Genomic DNA, 27790 nt, shown 5'->3' with positions numbered 1-27790 from the left:
TAGAAACTGACACTCAAGGACTAGTGCCAAACTTGTGAAGTCCTCCTAAGTAGACGGAGAGTCATGGCAACGCTTGATCACGATAAATAATGAATGCCTAACAGGTTCACTTTACAAGGAGCTTTTCAGGTTCACGCACGTTCTATATCCTCATTAACTCCAGTCTGGTCAGGGTGACTTAAACTGTCTAACAGTTTTATAACCTCTCCTCTCACTGATTATTTCCAGAAACACTGCACCCTGCTTGGCAGGAATCAGCCCTTTCAGCTAAAATGAAAGGCACATGATTGCAATAAATTATGGGGGGGGGTCTCTATCAACGCTTCCACTGACTCTATGGAGAATCACACTGAAGAAAAATGTTGAATAGGCTTCCTTAGAGCACACACAAAGCAATCACAATCCTACTTCTATTCAATGAATTTAAACTAAAATCACTTTTTATAGTTCAGAGAGGCGAGGTTGTGATAATCACTTAATTAAACATAGAGATGAACAAAAGAGGTGAAACAGAATATCAAAGTGAAGGTATAACCAAGCCAGTCTGAACGAGAAACACCGAGAAACCATGAAACACACAACAGGAAGTGAAAAAACTGGTTAATTGATCAAGACTGGAGGAAAGCACAAAGAAATAAATTTACACAAGGGAGGCCAGGGTGAGCACAAACAGTTCACAGCAGACCGGCCCATCACAAGGACAGGAAAAGAACAAAGATAGGAAAGAGGCACAAAGAAAAGGATTTACCAAAATAAAACAGGAAGAGCAGATACCTGAGACCCGGAAAGGAAGCACTCACACACACACAGACACACACACAAAAAGAGAAAGAAAAACAGACAAGGAAGTACCCGAAACACAAATAAGGATTGAAATAAAACTGGAACTAAAACTCAAATAGAGACTGGTGCTTTCACCAATCAGGCATAACATTATGACTGCCTGTCTAATATTATACTGGTGGAATAGACTCACTAGACCCCTGAAAGTGTGCTGACGTATCTGCACCGAGATGATAGCAAGAGCTCATTTAAATCCAGAGAATTTGGAGGCCGAGTCAACACCTCAAACGTGTTGTTTTGCATCCTGGTCCTATTTTTTACCCAGTAAGCAGCACACGGGCACCCAACCATCCAGGTGATGTAAAAGAAAATGTAATTCATAGGACATGACCGCCTTCTTCCATTGCTCTGTGGTCTGGTTCTAATGCTCATGTGCCCATCTTCAAACTTTAAGTGCTTTCTAACTGTTACTATCACACAATCATGAATGAGGAGCAATTTAGGGTTCAGTATCCTGCTCAAGGACACTTTAAGCCCTTTTCCACAAGTACCACAAGTACCTGCACTGCCAAGCCTCTAAATGACACACAACCATCTCTGTCCAACATGTCTAAATACAACATCAAACAGCCACCAACATGGCTTTAGATACCACAGTCCAGTTTTGCTAATGTAGTCACTCCTCAAATATAGGCTCCATTAATTTTTTCCATGATCTAATTAGGTTAGCACGAGACTAACAGACAGACAGCTATTCATATTTACAGTCCCAAGTTCTCCAATTAACCTAACCATGCTAACTGCATGTCTCTGGACTGTGGGAGAACATGCAAACTCCACACAGAAAGGCTGAGAACCTCCAAACCCAGGATCTTCTTGCTATGAGGCAACAGTACTAACCGCTGCACCACCATGCTGGCCAGAATTAGACTCTCCAGGCTTAACTCAGAATTATTATTCTAGAGAAGTTTCCTTTTGTTATCTGTAGGTGGGGTTACAGAAGTGATCAAAGAACAGCAAAGGGGAAAGGCACAGCTGACGTCAGACTTTGGGATAAACCCTCATTTAAGTTGCTGTGCTCAAAGCAGTGTCCTATTATGTACTCGAGCGATGCTGCATTTCTGTATCCATAATTTGTACAAAATGACAAAGAGTGGTGCTTTCAGGTTGTCTTTGTCAGACACACACGCACACACACACACATAATTTGAAGAAAAAACATGGCGAGCTTGTCAGGGTTGTCCTCAAAGTGCCACTCACAGTGGATACATTTTCTAATCTCCAGTGGCAGGAAAGAGACAGATGAAAACAAAGCAAGTTTAATAAAAGGATTTTGCAAGTACTGATGTTAATTATGTTCGGATACGTAAAATATGTCTTTGTGTTTTGCTAGTAAATCTTCATTTCTTGATGCCACATGCCGCAGTCAGAAACCTCACTCCTCACTTTGTATTTCACATTCATCTTCAGTCTTCTTGCCATAAAACACACAAAAGTTAGACAGACCAATTAGGCTGCGAATTTCTGCCAATGCATGCATGGTTGCTGCCCATTCTCCAGATTACAAATGACTCATTTACAGATGAATCAGCACAGCAGCACTATATCACTCTTCCTCATGGAAATAAGCTTGAAACCCGAGAGTGAAAATCCCAGGTTCCATGACGCGCCATCATGCCCTTGAAGGTGCCACTTAAACCAGATTGCCAGTAAATCTGCGTCTCAACACAAATGGCTCTTCTGTCAGGTGTGACGCACCTAAAAGCCCTCTGGATTCAGGTATCAGCGACATTAGAGGAGGAATCGTAGTGAAAACAGATGCAAAATGATGCTGGAGTTAAAGCTTCTCACTCAAGTCAGGTATCCAGTGTCCATAGGACTCACAGCTAAATAAATCATGTTTAATTCATTCCCAGCACAATGGAGGCAGGTGACATTGATCTTGAAATGCCCCAAGAAAGTACTTTCCTTTCTCTATCTATCCATCTATAAAATCACAATATAAATAATTGCATACACACATTTACATTGAAATACTGATCATTTATTTGCAGATGGACAAAAGCAGGATAACTTCCATTATGATACCAAATGATAATAACAATAATAAGACTTTTTTGTCATATATTAATTTAAACATTAATTAATATTTAATGGGGATTTTAAAATAAAAAAAACATTAAGAGCAGACACTCATATTTGTACACGTAGGACGTGACTGGGCTTAAGAGATTATATTGAAGGCAGTATCACCTTGAGCGTTTTTAATACTGTTTTGTCACAAACTGGGTTTTGTGGGGAGGGATATGAATGAACAGGTGCAGATGCAGTCAGTTAGGCCAGAGCTGTACGTGAGTGCATGTGTGACTGCTGCACTTACAGTTTAACGCAAGGACACAAGCCAGGCACAGCAAATGAGTTCAAAGGTGTTTTGTGGAGCTCTGGCACACAGTACCAAGGTGTCATCAGGTGTCGTCAGCTGACTGCATCAAACTGCATCAAACCAAGAGCCACGTGTCTTGCTCTTATTGGCTGCAGTTTTCTCTGCAATCAAGAGGTCTCAATTTTAAGCCACAGCACCAGTCGCAATAGAAAGCAAAGGTCAAAAAAAAAACAGCAGTTAGATCGGCTTGCATGCTTGTAATGTACCAGCGAGTCCAAGCATATACTGTAGAACTGGGGGGATGTGTTTCATAAAAGGGTGCCTACTGAGCGATACTGATCTCATGTTTTACAGGTGTATGGGATACATTTTTAATAATGTAAATAAAATGACACCACAGCCCTGCTTAAATGTGGTTTCACGGGACCAAACCTTTGATCCTTTGTCATCTGAAGTCACCTGAGGCTCTGACATTATTAAAAATAAGCCCTTGAGTAAAACGATACATGTGTGCCTAGCAAGAATGCATTAAAACTAATTGTCAGCATTGAAATTTAAAAGCCAGCGATGCTTTTTCAGCAAGCAAAGCGTCTAAATAAACACATTCAGGAATCTGTTTTGGTGACACTGGGTTCAGGTGCACGACTCCGTCAGATGTGCTTTGAAAGGAAGGAGCAAACTATACTGTTGACTAAGCAGGCTGTTAACTTTGCAGCTTGCTTCTCTCCTCACTTTTTCCTAACCTACTTGTCAGTATGATCAAAACACAGTCCAGTAGATAAACACGTGGAGTTGCGGAGCAAACTGGTGCTGACTCTGTAATTGTGTAAGGAAGCATTATGTTTCTCTTTCAAGGTACATCAGAGGCAAGAATGGAGAAATGGCACAAAGGAGGACAGACACAACTCTGGTGCAAAACTCATGAATCTAAACCTGGAAATTTCAACACACATTCCTGTGGATGGAATCAAAGCTACACACGTTCTCTTAATTACAGTACAGTTTGCATCTGAATGAACAGAGATAGCATCCTTTTAGATTATAAATGCAAAGGCCCATATATACAGTCATGTGAAAAAAGAAAATTTTCACATGACTCCATGTAGTCCTGTGAAAAACTAAGTACTCCATTACTGTTTCTAAAGAAATTAAGAGGGTAAGTAGCAGCCAGGAGCTGCTAGTCAAAGGTACTCAGTTAATTGATCATCAGCAAGTGTGAGCACCTCTGAAAAAGCATCAGTTTTGGCAGTTTGCTGCTCTGGAGCATTCAACTGTGTGTTAACATAATGTCACACTCTTTGCAGAAGTTGATGTCCTAGCAAATTCACTCCAAAGTCAAATGTTATATGTCAAATATTATATCTCAAACTCTATAGGCTTCAGTTAACGTGTTAAATGTTAAAGTTCATAAAAGCACAATTAGAAAAAGCCTGAACAAGTGTGGCTTGTTTGGAAGGATCGCCAAGAAAAAGCCTTCCATGTCTAATAAGAGCATGAAAGCAAGGCTCAGGTTTGCAACGTTGCACCTGAACAAACCACAGGACATCTGGACCAATGGCCTGTGGACAGATGGGACCAAAATGGAGATGCTTGGCAACAATGCACAACACCATGTTTGGAGAAAACCAAACACATTATATTAGCACATATCAGCACCTGCACCTTGCAGAGGCTGAGTCGACTTCTGTATATCAAAGTATTCTAAATCCTGCTGCAGGATCTTAAGGGAGCTGTGCATAAATAAAGCCCACAAATCTCAATGAACAGAAGCAACACTGTAGAGAAGAGTGGACCCAAATTCATCCCTAATGATGTGACAGACTGACAAAGTCACACAAAAACCATTATTTCAAGTTATTGTTGCTAAAAGCAGCTCTACAAAGACCCAAAGTTTTCCAAAGGACTCCTGTGAAACACTTTGGTTTTCATATAACTGTATGTATGTTATTCAACATGAGAAAGCAAAAGAGCAAAAATGCATGAATAAAAAACGATTTATCTGGGTTTATTCTCTAGTTTTGAATTCACATTCATATTTATGCTTCCTTGTTTGGTGCACGCCATTTTGAAAGGATAAAAGATACACCATTACAGCTGCCAGCATCTCATTAGAATATGTGCTTCTCGTCTCTTTGTCCACTGAAATCTCCCTCTCCAGTCTGTGCCACCACTAGGAGGCGCAATAACTAGTTCCTCTGAATATTAGTGAGTAACTCGATCATAACTCAGTACCTGGGTGGGTTCGCCAGGCTTTAGCAGTTTTAAGAGACTCTTTTAACTTAATATAAATTACCGAGAATATCTAATTTTATAACTTCCCGTTTTTCCCATATTATTGTGCATATGATTGCTCTGGATCTTGTGTTTTTTCCTAAGATCTGGAATTCGCTTAAAATGAGATCTTCTCCCTTTTTTTATGTCTTATTACAAAAATAAAGTGTTGGGACATTTCAAAGTAAACATATATTTAAATTAGCTAAGCGGACAGACATGTTGCTGTTCTTACAGTGTAATTTTAAAACACCGCTCAAAATGCTTATAAGAACTAAAATGCTCTGTCCTTTTTGCAGAGAAAGGCTAAGATATCTGGCAGTGCTTTCTATATAAAGTGGGGGGAAGAAATGAGTATTCAGCTTCAATGGAGGCTGTTTTATCTGCCTTACAGAAAAGAGTCCATAGACTCCCATAGACTGTGTGCGATTTGTGGCTTGAATTAACGAGCACGGCTCTCATTCACTGGACTTCACAGAGAGTGAGAGAAAGGAAGGAGCTTCCGGCTCGTGAAGGCGAGAGATGTCACGTGGCGTGTGCATCAGCCAATCAGGAGTAAGTGCGCATTGCGATCCTGTGCTGAAGGATTGTTTTATTGAGGGTTTGGTAGTGATCAATGGGCGAGTGGAGCTGTCCACGGAGCCGAAAGTTTCTGACTTTGAAGACTAAAATTTTCTGTCTGTGAGCTCCAGTAAACAGCTCCACTTAGATAATTGCAGGAAAACACGTGCACTTTAATACTTTACCACACACACTCGTGCAGTTCAAACTTTGCGCCCGTTTGGAGCTGTTTTTGTTGTTTCTGGATCTACGCTTGATGCTTAATTTACATATTGCATAGAAGGGCAACTTTACGTCTCCACTGCAGATGAAGCAAAGAAATCATTGCGAGCAATCAAACTGCGCAGCTCGCACTCAAATCCCACCGCAAACACAACGACAAAACTCCAATAGCGCCTAACGGGCCTGTGACTAAATTTGCTGCTGCTGTTACGAAGGGATGTGTGGATGACTGGGTTTCGGTCTTTGGTTTATGCCACAGCTGCTCAATCTCGGGCTGTTGGTTGTATTTCCTCGGGGCGATATAACTCTTGGACTCCATTAATAAGGCAGCCACCAGCGCTCACATCAATCTGTGGCTGCGGAGACACAGGGCCCTGCTCGCGAAGGCGTCACGCGCTCAACGGCCAATGAGCTGAATGAAATCAGCACTTTGTTGTAAATCACGGGTGACAGCGAGCTACTTGTGTTTCCTCTCAAGTCAAGAAATTGGAAATCAGTCCGGGTTTTATTAATAGGAGGTGCTGATGTGTTGTTGGGAGCAAAAGCTAAAATGCACCTGTGGGAGTGGCGGTGTCTCAGCAAAGCAGAGCTGCACTGATGAAGTGACGTTTCACAAATCAATAGAAATAATGACAAATAAAAAACACACACACCTTGAGTAAGTTTTCCCTGTGTGGCTTTGAAAGGTGTGACAGTGCAGGTGGGGGGAAGCAACAATTCACTCGCTTATATTGATGAGAATGAAACGAGGCTGGGCTTCAGTTCCTGTGGTTGCAACCTTTTCATGACGTCGAGACAGTTGTTTTGGTCCCCTCTGCCCAATCGGAGGCTCCTCTCACACATCTACCGGAGCCGAAATGGATCTATTCATGCAGCGGCTCTGTCCTCCCGTAAGGACCGTGACGCCCTTTGTCGGGGGCTCTGTGGTGCCTGGTCGCTGCTTTAAAAAGCAGCACTGACATGGAAACCCCATTACAGCTGCAGAACGATTTCTTCCCAGAGCAGCAGCTCCAGCACTGTAAGTACCAGCACTACTGCGGACGCGAGGATCGCCTCGGCAAGCAGCACGACCAATGCTGCACCTGCAATAATTGCACCTGTGATGCGAGAAAAAGCCTCGTCTTTCGCGGGACGTCGCCGGCCACTGTGGGAACTTTAAGGACACCTTCGGAAACGTCTTCGAGGCAAGGCTGCCAGTACAGCGTCTGCGAATTCACACCTTCTAGTCATGGTAGTTCATCCAGACATCATCATCATCATCCTCACCATCAGCAGCAGCAGCAGCATTGCCGCGATAGGCAGCGGGGCAGCCTGGGCAGCAGCCACAAAGACAGTAACTCCTACAATGAAATAGCCATGAGCAGCTGCAGATACAACGGCGGCGTAATGCGGCCGCTGAGCAACTTGAGCTCGTCCCGCAGAAACATACACGAGTTTGATTCCGAGTCCCAGCCTTTGCAGCCCATCTCCGCCGCAGATGCGTCGGACACTTTAGTATCCAAGCCGGAGAATAATTCAAGCACCCTGATGCCTTACGCATCGGGAGACGGAGGGGGAGGCTGCAGCCACAGCGGGGCCAAATCGGGTAAAAAGAAGAACCAGAACATTGGGGAGAAGCTGGGGCACAGGAGGGCCTTGTTTGAGAAAAGGAAACGGCTCAGCGACTACGCTTTAATCTTTGGGATGTTTGGGATCGTTGTTATGGTTATAGAGACTGAACTCTCATGGGGAGCGTATGGAAAGGTGCGTATAGCCCACTCAAAGTCCGTGCCTCGCAGTCCCATGTAGGCTAGAGTTGATTTAGGGGGCAGGTGACTCACGAAACAAGTGTTTTTAACGTTAAACAACTTGTGGAAGGATAAAGTGTTCTCACTGCACAGAGTCCCAGGCACGCACGCCAAAAGGCCCACAGCTGTCCAGCCATGAAGGGGACCCCCCACCACCACCACTTCCAAAAAAAATGAATGGGAGAAGAAGCTGCAATGTTAGACTTTGTTGCACTGTGACCTAAAAAGCTAAATCATGCAGTTTTTACTTATTTATTTATCTATTTTGTCACATTAGTAGGAGTTACTCCAGCATGTAAGACAAGATCTTCTGTCATGTTGTTGTGTCTTGTTTGGCTTTACTGTCCTTGCTCTTTTGCAGGAATCCCTGTATTCATTAGCTCTAAAATGCCTGATAAGCCTTTCTACAATCATTCTCCTGGGGCTGATTATCATCTACCATGCAAGGGAGATACAGGTAATGCTGATGCACTCTGTTGTTTTTTGTTTTAATCAAAAAATGTTTTATCAGTTTTATGTCTGCTGTATTTGTGCACACTTTTTCTTCCTTCTTTTACAATGTTACAGGTTGATTTTAAAGTCATTGCTGCTCATTTAGTGTCAGATTTAAGTCTTGTGTGCCTTCAGTGCATGAACATCTTGAAACGTGTGAAATGTGTGCTTGTTTCTTTGCCATCTTTTTTTCTTTCAAAGAATCAAAGACTTTCTGCAGCCCTGTGAGTGTTTAAATGATGGGAAAGGTTGTTGCACTGGTGCTGTTGTAGGCCAAATCATCATCTATTGAAGCCGCATTAACAGTTCATTATAGATATTGGGAAGATTAAGGAACTCCTCACAGGGTTGAGTGGATGAATGATTATTAGCCTGAGATGCTCCAACAAGACAGTTTTATGACCATGCCTCAGAGCATTGTTGCATTACTGTGCTTCAGTACTCGTGTCTTTGCCACCAATTTTCACTTCCTGCAGCGTGGACCAACGTTGCATGCCAGACGGCTTTCATGTGCCTGATGTGTTTCTGTCTGTTTCTTTTTAAATCCACCTAAATGGGAAAAGCTTCACCTGAAAAGAAACACTACCCAAGCATTTTCTCGAATCGTAAACGACGCCATGTTTAATCATGTTAATGGAGTTTCTTACCTTTGCACAAGAGGGTGATTTTAAAAATGCCTTCAGCTGAACTGTAAAAGCTGATCCAGCTGTTTTCATCTGACCTTATTTCTTCACTTTGTTGCCAGTCTATTTAGTCTCAAACTCAAGACGTAGCCTCATTTTGTTTATGAAATAGTGCATTGCACTTTGATAAAACATCACTTCTTACCTCTTGCATCTGGCAAACAGAATCTTCATCAGCTTTGTTGGTATATTTAGCAGCTACAAACCCCAGGAGAGGATCAGTCATTAAAATAGCCCAACAGTAAAATGTGTCACTGCCTTGAGATCTCTCATTGTAAACCTTTCTTCATAAGAGATGGTAGAAAGGCATCATTATCATATTTCACCGCACAACAGAAGCTGTTTCATTTCCCCTGCAGATGGTTCCCAGGAGCTGTGTATAAATTAGAAAGAAAATCATAAGTTGGTATGAAAGTATCAAACCCATTTTTTTCTTATTCTTCCTCTTTTTTTTTGGCCATTGGACATTTCTGCTAAAATACAGAGCGAATAAATAAATCCAGAAACAGAGCTTTTTTTCACCATTTGCTTATACGGCGGCCAACCGGTGTAACAATTTAGTTTTGATGTAAAGAGACATTCTTTGTACACAGCATGTTTCTGTTTAGTTAGAGGTATTAAATTAGTCCTGCATCAGCCACGCGGTTACTGTTCCCATTCACAGGAAACCAGTTTGCTGAGACGCTGAGACTACTTTTATGTATATATATCCTTGCTGCAATGTTACAGCAACACATCTGTATATTATAAGCATGGATTCAAGAAGTTTAAATCTCTTTTCTCTGCTTAAAATGACTCTGAAGAACGGCTGTTTCCTGAGCTCAAGTGATTATTTTAGCTCTAAAGCAAGGCCCTCTTTCCATTCCTTTAATTGTCAGCAGATGCATATTTAGCACACAGGCAGGCTGCTCAGACATCTTTGATCAAGTCCCCTCTGACAGTCACGTCAATATCCAAAACATTTTTCACCCCACATAGCTCTCTCTCCACTATAAAAGGCATTTCCTCCTTTGTTGACCTAGAAAACTTTATTAAGGCAGTTGTTTCTTCACAGCTGATTATTGCAATTCGCCACATATTCACGCTGACTGAAGTAGAAGCTGGAACACTTTGATGACTCAGAAAACATTATCAAGTCACCGCAGTCTTACTCACTAGACCTGCTCTGTAAATATACAAGTTGATTATAAGGTCTGTCCTCTAATTCATCACATTCCCTTTGGGAGTAACCAGTTCCTGGAACTGACTCTGTCTCACTATTTAAATCCAGTTCACACTGTTATACTCCAACATCCACCACACCAGCTGCTCCCGTCCCTCCCTGCCTGAGGCTCTTTTGTGTCAGTTGTTGCTGTTTTTTGTGTCAGTTGTTGCTGTTTTTTGTGCCAGTTGTCGCTTTTTTGGTTCCTGCAGATTGACATATGTGCCTTCAAAAACGTGCACATGTACATGTGTAGAGGGCTGAATTAATTCTGAATCTGTCTTGCTGATGGTAAACGCAAGTACACACAAGCACACAGAACAGAGAGAGACCAGAGAGAGCTGTTAAAATGTGTTTTTCTTTCTCATTTTCTCTGTCCCTATGCTGCCTGCTACTCAATACGCTTGTGAAAAAAACAAACTGATTGTTTTCTTTCTGTTTATTTTTTGTTTAAGGAAGATAAACTAAAACAGACTCCAGATTGAATCCTTAAACATTTAAATATCCGGACTAAATGAAGGTGTAATGCCCCAAATTGAAAATCCTGATTGAAGGTTGAATTTTTTATTAGCAGTGAGGTGCTACGCCGGGTGCATTAGGAACGACATAAACTAGTCCAATGCAAATTTTACCATTGCCAATATTTTGATAGTTGTTTAAATTGGGTTGATACAACAGTTAGCACATTCACTTCTCTTCAAGAAGGTTTGGGATTGAACCTGGTCATCTGCAGGCACTGTGCTGAGTGCAAATGTCAAAAGGCATGCATGTTAGGCTAACTGGTGATTCTGAACTGGTTTGGGTGTAGATGTTAGTCATGTGATGCACTGGTGATCTGTTCAGTGTGTATGTCCAGTTTCACCTGGACTTTAGTGTCTTTGCAGTTAGGATTGATGGAGATGGATGGATTTAAATGCGCATTTTTCTACGTGACATCATATTACTTCATATTTTATATCATTAAGTCTCCACTATATCGCTAAATAATCTGGTATAGTTTATTGGTGCTGAATTAGCCTTTTTTCCATTATTAAATGCAGAGGATTTTGTTCAGTGCTTGCAAACACTGACAGTGATGTAATACAAACAAAAACCAGCAAATTGTCACACCAGATGAGCTGAAACAAGAGAATTTTTTTTTGGGGGGGGGGGGGGGGGGGTTCTTGATTTTTAATTTGGCATTTAATTTTAAACTTGATTATCTGCTTAACTGGCAGTTTTTGGAAACTCTTTCGAGAAAAGCTTCTCCAAAGTCAGAAACATTACTTTAACAGGTGGAAGAATACGGCTACTGACTGGTACATTTTCAGTGATTCGTAAATTCACACAGGTAAATCTGGCAGTGGCAAAGACGTTATCAGATGCTATACAAGTATTAACAACAAAGTACAAAATCATTATATAAAGTCAATCATTTTAAAAGCTCAGCTGAAAGTAAAGCTACTGAAAGTGTTTCTTATGTATCTATAAATGTGATTAGGAAGTTTACCTAAAATATCAGAAGTAGAAGCTTTCGCTGCAAAGAAATGAACAACATAACATCTAAAAACTCGTGTTTTATCAAATAATCTAAACCTAAAGAGGAATCAGTTGCCAACTAACTTTCTGATAATTGAATCATTCTGTCTTTGACCATATTTTGTTTACCTCACATAAAGGCTGCCAAGAAGTAAGTGTAGCAAAGCAAAAAGTACAGTATTTTCCTATGAATGAAGTCAATGTAAATGTGCACTACAATGCAAAAGCCAACGGCAATTTCTTCATATTTTCTTTCCAAGGAACAAGACGTGTAATTTTTTAAAGTGCTCTTGAACAATAGCTCTCCAGGATGGAGGTCTTTCAAAGATTTTCTTTGGACATTGGCCATTTTCAGAGGAATATTTTTACCTACTGCATGAATCCTTCAAGTATTAAAAAACACCTAACTCAAGAATCAGCCAGTGTTGTGTCTACACATAACACACAACTTAGCAAAGAATGAATACTGAATTGAGTTGTTAGACACTTTGTTGCTAGCATCCTGTCACAAAAGCTCATCCTTTGTTCCCATTTCTTTAGCTGAACCAGTTTGGCAGACATAAAATAGGAAAACAAGGTGATTCCTTTTAGGTGATTCCTAAAGAGCTATTAATCGAAAACTTGGCATAACTCAGCATGCTGTGGAGTGTGTCTTTAAAATTTTGAGGAAACAGGGCAGTGGAGGACAAAACAAGAAGTGGCAGGTCTAAAAAACTCTCTATAGCTCTGAAAGTTATGTCCTTGACAAATTGGAAAACTATCCAACAAAGACCTGACGCAGGACCTGAAAGATGCATCTGACGCTCCGGTTTACTCATCTACAGTTCACTGAAGACTCATCAGAAATAGTCTCAGTGGCAACAGGTCTGATGCAAAGAGTGTCTACAGCCTTTTGTGAACACAGTGGAGGCTCTGCCATGTCAGCATCCAAAGAAGCGCTTTAACAAGAAGCCTGGAAACTATTCCCGAAGACAAAAGAAATTATGAGAAAGCTTGTCTAAAAGAGTTCAAGCTCTGTTTCTATATTTGTTTCGACAATTTCTGCATCTATTTCCCATTTTCCTAACAAAATGTAAAGAAATGAGGGGTGGCTCAAGACTTTTGCACACTACATGTACTCCAGATGTTTGACATTAGAGCTTGAGTTCAGAAACTCATCGCTTTAAATGATAGATTTCCCATGTAGCGCTTCACCAACCCAAATATTTTTATTTTCTATCTGCAAATGACGTCCCCTGGAGAAAAAGTTTGGAAACCACAGCGCCCACCAAAACACAAACCCACCCATCGACTGAATCCATATTTAGCATTACTGCATCAGCACTCTGTCAGCTGTTGTGTTATTCGGTTTTATGCAATGTTCTTAGGTTTAACACGCCCTCCCCATCCACATCCCCCGCGCTTCATTTTTACGCCTCTACGAGAGCCTAATGTGTTTGCAATGTTGCAATATGAATTGCTGTTTCTAAAGTGCACTTTTCCATGTGGGAAATGTTGTTCCTGCAGTGAAGTAGATTATGCATGCACATCCATGTGTACTCACAGATGCCTGTCAGATGTAGAGGCATAAGTCAGGGTGATGAAATGGTTTCCCCACCACTTCTAGCCCCTTAAAACTGATTTACTTGTCAAGCTCGGTAAAGTCTGCGCTCTCTGATTTCCACAACACAAAGTTTGTTCTGCGCAGAGTGACTGAAAACTCAAAAAAAGGTCACTCTGAGCAGGCAGGACAGAGGTTGGACACAGGCTGTCATTTGTTTAGGGATACAACTGCTGTGCTGCATTGGCAGTGAGGAGTGACCTACTGAGCTGAGTGTGCTTAAAAAAAAGAAAAAGATTTGTCCTTAGTTTTTTTTTTTTTTCAGTGTCCACAAGGAAAATTATATGTATTCCTCCCTCTACACACCAGCTTTGATAAAGAGCCGGAAGCATGAATCTTATTATACGTCTCCTTAATATTTCCAGATGAGTAATTTTTAGACTTTTTAGTTTAGCAATGCAGCTGTGTTGTGGAAGTTAATAAAGCAGAGTGTGTAGCTCTTTCCTAACTTTGACTTGTCCTTGTCAGAGTCTGATATGAGCTGCAAGCTGCTGAGGTGGTTGATGAGTTCTCTCTTTTTTTCTAAGCAAACACAAACTGACATTTTGCAAGTTTCCCTCTTCTTCTCACATCAAAGTGTTGTGTTAAGGCCATTGCTGTGTCACTCTACCTTGTGATGACAGTTCTGCTGAGTTCTCTTAAACGAATGCAAAATGCTTTCGGGGCTGGGTTGGGTTTTTTTGTCTTTGATGTGTACTTTTGCGATAAGAGTCTGCGCTGATGTTTCGCAGTCGCGCAATATTACATTTTTCGGTTCCGCAGAAAAGATAAAACAACAACGCGTCACCCAAACTGTGCCAGCAAAATCCTGCCAGAGCCAAAGTTGGCTGCGCTCTTCAGATTGCCCCTGGGTGCTGCGTATGTGTCAGAGATATGGTGTAACTGCAGGAGACGCTCTGCATTTCTCACAGTGAAATCTGTCCTCTACCTGAGACTCCAGACTGGAGTCAGATAACCACCACTGGCTGGTGACCTCAATGTTTTCACTGAACGTACCGCCTTTCAAGGGCAGAGATACCAAACCACCCATAGAGCTGAGGATCCTGAAGATTATTTATTAAATTGCTCTTTGTGTGTGTGTGTGTGACTCCAAACATGCAGCTGAATGTAGATTATTAATGTGTGGCGACTTGGCTGCAGCCACAGCACTTTAAAGAAAGATTTATACAAGCTTTTACTTTGGCTCGGAAATGTTTCACTTTGCTCGAATGGAAAAATTGTGCATGCAAATGTGAGACTTAATCTCGGAAGCGAAAGCAAACAGAATTTGCAAAAGCTTCAGATTTATTCTGCAAACTGGCCTCTTAGTGGCTCACTTTGATATCATAAATAAAGCATTGCATTAATGCCTAATTGGACTGAACCTCTCAACCTAATTCACTAATGAGATTGAGTGATTTCATTCTCAGTGACAAGATATATGTTCCCATCTCCACATTACACAGATTAAATATTGAGCTGCACTCCATTAGTTATATTGAGAGTAGTGAAACCAGTAACCAACCCAGCTAGCAGCGCAGGTGAGCTCCTCTGGGGCTGCACAGTGCAGACGCAGGACATCGGCAGGCAGGGAATGAGCTCAAGACATATTCGGCTGTGCTGTCTCTCAGACTGACATGAAGAAGCCTTTTCGATGATGGGAAAGGGGCATGCACTCTGAGTAATTAGACTGTATTTTAAGTCCATCAGAAAACAAGATGAATGTCAAAGAGAAACCGCTGATGCTTTGATTTGCCCCGAGTTAGAAACAGGCTGGCGCTCTGTTCCCTGGGCTCTGTTGTACATTGCAGGGGATTAACGTCTGTGCTCTTGAACTGATTTTAGGTTTTTTTTCCTGAGGTAAGGTGGGGGTTTGGAGAGAGCTGTTTTAGAATAAAGGCACACAGTTAAGGTTAGGACACATATATAGATACAAACAAATGTGTCTTTGAATATCCACGTGATAAATATAGATTGTAAGGAATTAAAGGCCTGTTTTTTATCAATTATTTTTGCGACTACATTTTTAGCCATTTTACTATTAAAGGAACGACCATAAAACTTTATTATAGGCATTCATACTGAGCAGATAAGGATAAATCCTAATCTCTTGTGTGACCACACAGTTCACATTCAAATAAAATGTCTGGACAGCTATTGGATGGATTTCCATTAAATAAGGTGCACATGTTTGTCTTTACTCCAGGATGTACTGAAATATATTTAGTGACTCCTTAGCTTTTAATCTAATGCCATTAAGGTCTTTTTTTTTACCTGATCCTTTAGTTTATAACCTCACAGACCTAATGGCATTCCCATCACTCTGAGCTGTACTTTGTGCTAATTAGAAATGTCACTGGCCACTATATTAGGTACCAGGTGCTAATGCCAGGTTAGATCCCCCTTTGCATTCAGAATTTCTTTAATTCTTCATTGTACAGGTTCAACAAGGTGCTGGAAACATTCCTCAGAGATTTTTAAACCATACTGACATGACAGCATCACACAGCTGCTGCTGATTTTTCAGCTCCACATTCCCATCGTGGTGCTTTATTGGATTGTGACTGTGCGGGTCATATGAGGCCACTGTCATATGCAAGAAACCATGATCATGAGATGGTTTGAGTTTTGTGACATGGAGCTTTATCCTGTAGGAAGCAGGCATCAGAAGATGGGTGCATGCACTATGCCCATTAAGGGATGGACATGGTCACCAAGATACTCAGGTAGACCGGCGTTGTTACTAAGGGGTCCAATGTGTGTCAAGAAAACATCCCTCAAGCCATTACACGATCGGCAACCTGAACTGCTGATACAAGGCAGCATGGATGCACACTTTCAACTTGTTTATGCCAATTTCTGGCTGTACCATCACCAGACAACATTTTTCTAGGCTTCTGTTATCCATTTTTGGTGAGCCGAATTATAGCCTTAGTTTCCCAGCAGGAGTGGCACCCGTTGTGGTCTTCTGCTGCTGTAGCACATCTGCTTCAAGGTTTCATGTGTTGTGCATTCATAGATCCTCTTCTGCATCCCTTGGTTGTAACAAGCAGTTGTTTGAGTTTTTGTTGCCTGTTCATCACCCATCTAGCGCCGATAACAATGCCACATTCAGTCTCACATAAATCTCCTTGCAGTCCCATTCTGATGTTCGGTTTTGACTCTAGCAGGTCATCTTGACCCTGTCTATAAGCCTAAATCCACTGAGCTGCAGCCATGCAATTGACTGATGAAATATTCGCATTAACGAGCATTTGAATAGATGTACCTAATAAAGTGGTTAACAAGTCTACGCTAAGTAACATACACATGTAGCATTTGAGCAGATTAAACAAGTTGATTTTATCAACTAGGTTGCTAAGTGACACCTAAAAGAGTTTCTGCCACTTTTACAAAAGATTAACCGAATTTAAATGTCATATTTCCACACAGTGAACATGACAAAGAAAGTCTATGCACAAGATTTTATTTGAGTGAAGAGAAAAATGATTTATTCTATTCTAGCTGTGCCTCACTTTCATCTTCAGATCTTCCCTTTGAATGATCCACTGTGTACGAGGTCAAGATGCGGAGCTCTTACCGCTATAAATAGATTCTTTTTACCTTCTTTATTTTAAAATTAAACTTTCAGGTATGTTTCTCAAGTCACAGGCCTTTATTTTAATCTAATGTCAGGTTAGACATATTTTTAATAATTATGTCTCTGTGGTTATAATTTTAAGATTTATGTAATTGTCTATATGTAAATAAAAAAATGTAATAATAATTTAATGATCACCACAAAATTTACTTGTGGACTCATTTGTTTTGTTTTTTTTCAACCTCTGTTAATTGTTTCATATTTAACTATTATTATTATTATTATTTTCATTCTTAACATTAAAAAATGTAACTATGATGTAACTGAAATTATTATATTTAAAGCCTGTTTTTATAGTACTTAAACCATCTGTGCTGTAAATAATTAACCTTCTCTTTCTCATCAGGGCTTTTGTTTTTCACACTGTTAACATAAGTTTTTTCTTTTTAAAAAAAGATGTCATAACTGCTGGTTTTCCAGCGAGTATGAAATATTTCATGCTGTGCGGTTAAAGCCCCATGAGTATTGTATTTCAGATCATCCATTACCATAATTGCTTTTACTCACCAAGTAGGCTTTCCTTATGCAAGCTCCTGCTAAATGTTTAATTACATTGTTTGGAGGTAACAAACTTTGTAACTGCTTTTGACACGACCGGTTTGTTGTTTAAAATGTAAAATAAAACGTCGCTTGTGCCACGTACAAACAATAGATTTAGCCTCTTTCAGAGAGCTAATTCTGTAAGTAAGAGACCACAGTGTGAGTGGAGACACAGCTTGTGTTTCCATGTCTACATTACACTCAGCTGGAAAGCCGAACAGGACAAGCTGTGGTTAGAGTTACACACTTCTTTGACAGATGTCAGTTTGTTAAAGGAGCTCAGTGTCGCTCATTTGATAGGAACAACCACCGCTGAAAATTTAATTCACGTGTTTTCTGTGTTTGGGGGAGGGTGGGGGACTTTGATTGTAGCTTCTGAATAAATACAAATGAGCTGCAGAGGCTACGTGGGGTTGTTGTACCATTTATTCAGGGACTTGTTGCTGTTGTTGTTGGCTGGTGTTGTACTGTGCCGGCTTGTTGACAGCTGATATTTCCTGCACATTTCTTGGCTCGGAAGCTATAATAAGCGTGCAGTGTGCCGTTTCTGCATTAAAGCAGCTGAAGCTGTAGTCTCGGAGAGCCTTTGAAGCTGTCAAACTGTAGCATGTGGAGCACTCATACACGTCTGTAGTGCAGTCTTACTGATTTCTGCGCGCTCGCTTTGTCCTTGAGATGAACGCTTTGAATGGGGAGCTTTATTTAAGATGTGAGAAACATGACTATTTCAGCGATTCCATTTTTAGGTAACATGTCACAGCTAAAATTACAATCTAGGTCAGTGATCCCATTAGCCTTTCAGGAGTGGGACAGTTTTCTTTTTGCTTCTATAATGAGAAATTCCAAATTAAATGGAGAGTGGCTGGCAAACTGCCGAGTCATGATGTATGCCTCCAGAGTGTCCTGAAAATTATGACCATATGAAGTTAAGACAGACTGATTTGCAAATCATATAAGCCCAATATAAATGATTAAAAGTGCAAGGGCAAAGTAATAGATGCTGAAAGGGAGGCATATAATTGTTTTTGAAAAATACACCCACATTTTTAACGGTAGCTACACATTTTAAAAAGGTTAGGATCAGGTTTTTCTCTTTTTCTAACAACACACTCTTTAAGTGTTTGGGGATTGAGGAGACCAGCTGCTGCAGTTTTGTAAATCAAATGCTTCTTGTTGTCTTTTTCTTGCCTATTAATCCACCAAATGTTTTCAGTAGGTGACAGGTCTGAACTGCGGACAGGACAGTTTTTCACCCTGGCTCTCTTGCAACAGAGCCATGCTGTGTACTCTGTGCAGAATGGGGTCTGGCATTGTCTTACAAAAACAAATAAGGCCTTTCCTGACAGCAAGACAACAAGCCGAACAGTCCCTCTCCTCTTTAGCCTGTTTTAGAGCAGCGCGCATGAATTGAAGCATGAATTTAAAATTTGATACATAAGACCACAGACAGCTTTCCACTTCACCTCAGTCCATCTTACACGAGCAGAGCTGGCAGGAGCATTTCTGTATCGTGTTTTTTTGTTCTGTGCCAGTCAGTTTTGTTTTTCAGTGTTGTCCTTTGTGTGTAGGGATTTCTTCAAATATAATGTTTACTAACATTGCTGCAAATGATGAATTATTCTAAAATTGGTCATCTAATTTTCTTCAAAATGTTTTTACTCCTATTCAGTTCAATTCAGTTTTATTTATATAGCACCAGATCACAACAACAGTCACCTCAAGGCACTTTATATCATAAGGTAAAGACCCTACAATAATACAGAGAAACCCCAAACAATCAGATGACCCCCTATGAGCAAGCACTTGGCGACAGTGGGAAGGAAAAGCTTCCTTTTAACAGGAAGAAACTTCCAGCAGAACCAGGCTCAGGAAGGGGCGGCCATCTGGCGTGACCAGTTGGGGGATGGGGACAGGACAAAAGACATGCTGTGGAGCCAGACATCAATAATAACTAATGGTTAGATGCAGAGTGGTGTATAAACACAGTAACAGCGCGTTAAAAGAGGTGAGTGATGAAGAAACACTCAATGCATCATGGGAATCCACCAGCAGCCTAGACCTATTGTAGCATAACGAAGGGATCACTCAGGGTCACCTGATTCATCCTTAACTATATGCTTTATCAGTAATGAAAGTTTTAAGCCTAATCTTAGAAGAAGAGGACGTTTCTGTCTCCTGAATCCAAACTGGGAGCTGGTTCCACAGAAGCGGGCCTTGAAAGCTGAAAGCTCTGCCTCCCATTCTACTTTTATCCTAGGGACCATAAGTGAGCCAGTGGTCTGAGAGTAAGGTGCTTTATTGGGATGAGACAGTACTATGAGGTGTTTAAGATAAGATGGGGCCTGATTATTCAAGACCATGTATGGGAAGAGAAGGACTTTAAATTCAATTCCAGATTTAACAGGGAGCCAAGCGAGAAATCAAAAGGGACTTTTGATGGCTCCACCCCTCTAGTTATATCACTGACATGTTTAAGATGACCTGACTGCTTGTGAGATGTTGCCCCTGCAAAATGTGCATTTAGGAACAATAGAAACTCAACTACATAGTTGCAGACCACATAAAGTTACAGAGCGGCATCACCGAGTGCTTCTGAATGGCACAGAGAGTAAAACTCGCTAACGCTCTGCCAACTCAGTAACTGCAGAGTTTCAGTTGTTCTCTCACATTAAGATCAGCACAAAAACTCTGCAGCCAGCATCATGGCTTTTTTTTTAACTGTACATTTTTCGTGACTTACAGCATAACCTGAAACTAATTCTTCCATTAAATATCTGGGTTATTTTTTGATTTTAATTTCTTACCATTGAGTAAGCAAACAAATACTTCAGTATTATATAACACATTAATAGAACAAATTGTGAAGATGTGCAACATTCATTATATTAAGTCAAACACACATGTATGATATATTTAATGTAGTATATTAAATGTATTAAACATATATCACATTAAATATTTTTTATTTTGATATATGTTCAGTGTGATATATGTTATTGAAGATATGATATATATTTTCTACTGTTTTGGAGGACACTGAAATCTTTAAATCCCTGAAAGAAGTTCCTTTTCCTTTAATAATTCTTGTACATTTCTGAGCTGAAAGATGAACAGAACTGCGCAGGATGTTGTTTCAGAGGGCTGTAAGCAAAATCATTGTACTGTATATCATAGTTAAGCCTGAGAAGTCACTGGACACCCCATAATTTATTACCGAGTACATTAGGGAGGTTTCTGACGACACGTAATAGTGCAGTTTTTCTTTTCTTTTTTTCCCCTTCATAAAGGCGTCTGCTCTCATGGCAAAGAAAAAGCTGCCAGGAAACCTCGCTTGGATTTGCTGACAACAACATTTTGTGAAAAATCTACTGCCACTTGTGACGGCTTGTGCAGGCAGAGGACCTTGATGTGATTGAGTGGATAGAGCGGGCGCATTAGAGAAGGGATACCAGTGCGAGGTGTCAGAGAGAGGAATACGGTTTGGAAGGCTTTTTATCTACAAGCCTCACAATATAAAATAACAGGTATAAAACTGAGATCACCTGTTTACAACCTTAAGCGTGAGAAGTGGGGACTGTGAAGGAGCTGATATTGGTAGTCGTGTGAGGACACGAGTTGAAGATAGCTGTAGAAAGTGATAAAGAGGAGCGAAGGGACATCAGCAGGAGTGGCCATGTGAGAAAGCTGCTGCGTATATGACAAAGGACGGGGTGGAGAAGAGCGATGGGAGGTGTTGAAATCCACTCACACTGAGGTCCCCAGTGAGACCGCCAACCTTCTGGTCAGGGTGCCCAGGCGATCAGCACCTAATGCTAATGTGGAGGTGGCAGATGTTCTCATTAGTATACTGCTTAGAAGTTGAAAATGCTTACTGCACACCGCTAATGATGTAAAAATATTTTATTTTAATGTATTTTAATGAAGAAGTCAAAATCTTCAGTCATCTTCAGAACAATTTATTCTATAGGCACTAAGATGCTTTACACTAAGACTTGTCATTTATTCCAGAAATTTCAATAATTTATTGTATGGAGAAGCTGTTTTATACAGTATTGATGAGTCTTCCGTTTTCTGGCTTTCTTTTTCTTTTTACATTATTTAGTTTTCACGTCAAAGTGTGTTATACTTGTGTAATTATGCATGTGACAAATAAAGAACCTTGAACCTTGAACCTTGAAAGTAGCTTTAAAAAGTCCATACTGCCCTGACAATCTTTAAATGTCTCGGTTTTGTTGAAAAGGTAAAACCTTAAAGAAAGTTGGTTTACAATCATAAGTGAACATCTGGAGTCTTTGGACTATTTTGTTTTTTAAATTTGATGCTGAAATAACCGTTTACTGTACCATCAGTTAAGTTGTCCACTGCCACAGTGGATTTTAAATCAAGCAATGGAGATGTGGGTGAAGTGCAGACTTTCAGATTTAAATCGATGGCTGTAACAAAAGTATTGCATTAACTGTTTAAGAATTGAAGCCGTTTTTATGTAGTCCCATTTTAGATGCTTTCAGATCAAAGAAAATAAACACACAATTCCTCTCTGAACCCAAGCTCATTTAAGATGGACTGGGGTGAAAACTAACTCTGCTGTGGTCAGAACAACCAAAGGTTTCCACATTTCCAAAAGCGTCTTAAATGCTGAATGGCACACACAGGTTTTAGAGGAACATATTGCCATCCAGAAGTCTTTTTCAGAGATTTCCAGTGTTTTACACACATTGCAACAGTGAGTCTGTATTGAAGTCAAACAGCTGAGCAGCTGAGATCCCACAACAAGCAAAAATGGGGAAACGTTTGACTTTCAAAGCTTTAGTTCTCAAATGCTTTGAGATTGTTGTTAAAAAACGGGGTGATGCATTACAGTGGTAAACATGACCCTGCCCCAGTCTTATTTTGTTACAAAGACCTTTGACATTAAAGGAAATGGGAAAAATGGCAACAAACGTTCCTTAAGGCATTAAAACTTACACACCTGGTGTGGTGCACTCACAAACACAGATATGACATTTAGGCCATGCTGCCGTCATTACATGTTGTATATATCTATAAATATCTGAAAGTTTGTAACATCCTCCCCTTGTCATGAAATCTTTTCCTTTTTCTTTGGCTACACTTCCTCCAAATGTTGTTCTGAGCACAGTTTCTTTTTTAAAAAAAATGTAATTTAATGGCTTGAGGCAATGTGCTGTTTACTCTTTAATGGGTTTAATGATTTCCTGTAGTGTGCTGTGTCAACATGATGAAAATTTCAGCTGTTTTCTTTCGTTTGGTTGGTTTTTCTACCCTTCATCACCCTCACGGTGCCCTCTCCTTGCAGCTATTTATGGTGGACAACGCAGCTGATGACTGGAGGATAGCCATGACATACGAGCGCATCTTCTTCATCTGCCTGGAGATCCTGGTGTGCGCCATACACCCCATCCCAGGCAACTACACCTTCACCTGGACGGCACGCTTGGCCTACTCCTACGTGGCATCCAAGACGGACGCAGATGTGGACATCATCCTGTCCATCCCCATGTTCCTGCGGCTGTACCTCATCGCTCGCGTCATGCTGCTGCACAGCAAGCTCTTCACCGATGCCTCGTCCCGCAGCATCGGTGCACTCAACAAGATTAACTTTAACACGCGATTTGTGATGAAGACTCTCATGACCATCTGTCCCGGCACTGTGCTGCTGGTCTTCACCATCTCGCTATGGATAATTGCTGCATGGACAGTGAGAGCCTGCGAGAGGTGCCTGGATCAGTTTTCTCATGCTATGCCGCGCTGCTCAGCATGAAACATAGATAAGGCTTAAAAATAGATAGAATACTCACTCTCTGTCTGAGCATCAAGATAGAAGGATTAACACAAGCTGTAAGAAAAGATTATGAAACTGCAGAGTCCTGAAACGTTGGATTTTAGGCATTACAGTGGCTAAAACCTCTTTTTTTTTTAAAAAGAAATAAGTAGCAGTCGTGAGCATCAGTTTGTTCAGGTGCATGAAGGTGTGTCAGTCTGTTACATTTATTATTCATTACAGGTACCATGATAACCAGGACATAACCAGCAACTTTCTTGGAGCCATGTGGTTGATCTCAATCACGTTTCTTACCATTGGTTATGGAGATATGGTCCCACATACGTACTGTGGGAAAGGAGTCTGCCTCCTGACTGGCATTATGGTGAGCTTATGATGCTTGTTTTTTTTTATCAGCTTGTGAAACTATTAAAAGACCCTTATTAATTATGTAAAAGCAGCCGATCTGCTGCTAATTTATCGTGACTGAAAAATATTGACAAGTAAAGGAACGCTGTATATTTTGTCTGGCTCCCCAGGGCGCTGGCTGCACTGCCTTGGTGGTGGCTGTGGTGGCGAAGAAACTGGAATTAACCAAAGCTGAAAAACATGTTCACAATTTTATGATGGACACCCAGCTAACAAAAAGAGTAAGTGAAAGCTCTGCAAGGTGTCACAGATGCTTTATTTCTTTACAGTCTTAACCAATTTTGTTTTTTGCACCCAAAGGTGAAAAACACAGCTGCGAACGTTCTCAGGGAGACGTGGCTCATCTACAAGAACACTAAACTGGTGAGGAAGATGGACCACGCCAGAGTCAGGAAGCACCAGAGAAAATTTCTCCAAGCCATTCATCAGTAGGTGCCGTGCTCTTAACCCTGACCTCGCCACTTTTATCCAGCAATTTCATTCACCAGAGCAACACAAACCTGAAATCTGAATTGTTTGACACCTGTAGCAAAGTTATGTGCTCATAGATTTGGAGGATCTTGTATTTTTATAACCATGCTTCGACTTGACTGATTTCACAACTTCCTCTGCTGATGTTTGAATGTTATATATGTATATATTTATATATACACAATGACTCATTGAAGATTCCTGTAAAGCATTTACACGTATTTAAAAAGGCATAAACTAGCATCATGAAAAAGAAACTCTGTGTAAAGTTCATTTTACCTCAAAATATGCAGGTTTTACAGAATTCACAGGAGTATGATATCGATTTCTCCACCTTTTGCTGTCAGGTTGAGTCTTGTGTGTCTTCTTCGCTGTGAGTCAGATGTCAGGCTGACCTCAGGGCTGACACGTTTCGGTTTCTACTCCTCTGGCGGCTGCTCAGACACTCACCTGTCAGCTAGTGTTTTAGTGGGTCCCCAAGGACCCCCAAAGTGCTATCTCACTCCAAAACAGTATTGATTTTAACCTCACCTCGCTGTTGTTTTCCTTCAGCTTACAGTGCTTACCAGCACATCCACACTGTGGCTTCTTTCATTAACTGGCAATCACCTCGGCGCTTTATTAGAATAAATAATAGCAAATACGCTGGTATATTGTTCATGCTCAAGTAAAAATGTCCTCTGTATGTTTGTTTTGCTTTCTGTGGTTTTATTCACACACGCATATATATATATGAGTCTTCGTGGTCTACTGTGTGCAACTTTGCTTTGCTCATGAATCTTTTGGACACACATTTAAGTTTTAACGACATTCGGATGTTTATTGGGAAGGTAGGGAGACACAAATATATACAAACTGTCTGCTGCTGCTGCAACCCACATCCAGACTTGCAGTTTAATAGCTTTCTCTCATTGTTGCTGCTTTTCGAGTCATTATGCCCTTGCTGTTGGGTTCAGGTGATTCGCGGCATTGATGACGGCTTCTCATGTCCACCTCCTGTTCTCTTGGACAGCCTAATAATGGAAATGGCTCAGAGCTAAAGTGCAATCTATAAAGAACCAGATTCAGTTGGGAAAAGTCACGTTCAGCTCTGTGTGCTTGGAACGACCACTCAGCGTGGTATCAACAACTCCCGGTCACATCTTTGTGTTAGAGAGATTAGGTCTCGGTTATGAGGCAGAGTGTTCACGGGGTTCGTGTGGCAGAGTTTTAAGTAGGGCCTGTAGCGTAATCGCAGGGGGTGACAGACAAACTCTGGCGTGCAATTAATATAGAACAGGAAGTGGATTAACAAGTGGAGGCTTGTAATAGGCCTACAGCAATCTTTGACTTCCTCTACTGGTCAAAGTTGTAAGACAGTGAGAAAACTTTGCTCACACATCCTTATTAGTTGAGGGGGGTAAAAACTGTTGTTAAACAGACACTTCTGGTTTGCCGGCATTAACAGGAAGATTGCTTTTATTCACTGTCTTTCTTATAGGACCAGAAAAGGCTAAATTAGATTCAGAGAACAAAAACAGCTGCAGCCACCAGAAACGGTCCACGCAGGGTGAAATGAAAAACTGGTTTCAAGATGAGAGAAGTCAGGAGAAGCGGTGGCTGCTCTTCACAGGTGACAGCGTAGCGATGAGGGTTTCAGCAGCCAGACGTGAGCAAACAGAGTTTGCCATCTGACTATGTTTATCTGATATTGTAATAATTCATTTGTCTACTTCATGTTTCCTTTTTGTTCCTGTTTTGTTTTTGTTTTTCCTGTTTGTGTCGACACAATGCAATAGAGCTCGAAAGTAAGTCTTCGCCTCTCATGTAGATACAGACCTGTTGTGTGCATGCTAACGAGAGCTTGTCCTTGAACCCAATAACTACTAAAAAAAAAAAAAAAATTACACTCCCTCATTTGATAAGTGAAATTCATACCTCAAAAATCTTTGCTTCACACAACCCAGTCACCGGATTATTTTACACACCTGCTAAAAGTGTATTTTTCTTAGTTGGCATGTTAGTTTGACGAAACACACAGCATCACATTTTTCTTTGTCTGATTTAAATCACCGGTACAGGCACCTTGTTAGTGAACAGACATGTGCTGCACATTGTATACACACCCACAGATGCAGTTTAAGTGAATTTCAATTATCAATGATGGAGGGTGTTTTTCTTTCCATTTCTGCATGAATGTGATGAGACTTTTGATCTTTAATCAGAAAGCAACTGATTAAACTCCAATCAACTGTGCTTTCACCTACCGAAGGATGACGACCAGAGCGGCATTAGCCTGCAGACGTGTACGTTCTGTGATACCCCTAAAAGTCATGCGATACGCCCGAGCGGCCACGCTCGCACAGATCAGGGCTCAGGGTCATCTTTCGGCAAGTGGAACCATTGTTACGCCTGTTACGACATTTGCAGCTACATTTCCTCCATTTCCCTGTTGGATGACACAGTAGCAGAGATGCCAGTCCATTGTTGTTGTCGTGGCTGGTAAACAGCATAATAGCAACGACATGCAGCTGCCATGCAAGAAGAGTTTGGAGACACAACAACACTGAGGTCATTTGGATGACACGTGCTAGAGGCACGGTATCACACAAGTCCTGTAGAATGTTTTAGGCCATAACGGCTGTGAAATCAAATGTCTCCCTTTGGGGAGGCCGTCTTTTTCCATGCTCAAGGCTGAAGGAGGAACCATAGTGGGGACAAAAAAAAAAAAAAAGCAGGACAGTGAGCCCTTTTTAGCTCAGAGATCAGTGAATTGAACAAAGAGGGAAGTGACCTAAGAGGAAGGTCAGGGTAAAGCCTCGAAGAAATCCCGTTTGTGCTCGAGAGGCTGTAACTGTGACCAACAGTGTGAATGGTCAGCAGGGACAAGGGGGGGGGGGGTTTAAAAAAAACCACGTCACACCCATCCATTACTTTGAAGAATAATTTGCATTTCTTTTCACCATGAGTTTAATGGAGGTCATGACAAATAAAGCAACTTGAGAGGGTAAAAAATGTGGAGCGGCACTAACTGAGATTGAAACGCTTAGCATAGCCGTTTTCCCCCGATGAACACCAACCGCATATAAAGTGCCCGTTCACAAAGGGAAGTGCCCATGAGCAGTGACTGATTGTGGAAAACATACTTTGAATATAAAATAGAAGGTCAGCAGGCTTTCTCACCCTCACCTCAACCTGCCCTCTGACAGCTATTGGTCATCCAATTGTGAAATGTATATTTCTAACAGGTCTCATGTCAACTACAAAACCATGTAACCCCGAACACCTATTATCTTCTGTAATTTAGAGCAGACTACTGCTCTTTTCTTTATTTGTTATTATAGCTAGAAGAATATAAGAGTGATGTTTTGAAATTTGTTCTGCATTTGTCTGAGAGCCTTCTTTGTATGAATTATGGGGCTAAGGTGCCAGGACATTTTTGCCCCATGCCTGCAGTTTTCTTTAGTGGCTT

General features: G+C 41.0%; 1 protein-coding gene across 2 annotated transcripts in view; it reads left to right on the top strand.

Moving 5' to 3' along the window:
- Nucleotides 1-2896: 2896 nt before the first annotated feature.
- The window catches only part of kcnn2 (potassium calcium-activated channel subfamily N member 2), a 31646-nt gene continuing 6752 nt past the window's right edge, over nt 2897-27790 (top strand). The window contains exons 1-7 of one of the 2 annotated variants that reach the window (XM_003444323.5): nt 2897-7963; nt 8369-8464; nt 22975-23393; nt 23683-23824; nt 23979-24089; nt 24169-24296; nt 26118-26126. In XM_003444323.5, the coding sequence (XP_003444371.2) occupies nt 7181-7963; nt 8369-8464; nt 22975-23393; nt 23683-23824; nt 23979-24089; nt 24169-24296; nt 26118-26126 (1688 nt within the window). In that variant the 5' untranslated portion in view covers nt 2897-7180. The remainder of the gene's footprint in view (nt 7964-8368; nt 8465-22974; nt 23394-23682; nt 23825-23978; nt 24090-24168; nt 24297-26117; nt 26127-27790) is intronic. The other variant, XM_019361127.2, reaches the window with a different exon arrangement.

This window comes from Oreochromis niloticus, linkage group LG7 (genome assembly GCF_001858045.2).
Source record: "Oreochromis niloticus isolate F11D_XX linkage group LG7, O_niloticus_UMD_NMBU, whole genome shotgun sequence".
Classification (NCBI taxonomy): Eukaryota; Metazoa; Chordata; class Actinopteri; order Cichliformes; family Cichlidae; genus Oreochromis; species Oreochromis niloticus.
The sequence above is the reverse complement of the archived record's forward strand: the minus strand, read 5'-3'. Positions and strand labels throughout refer to the sequence as shown.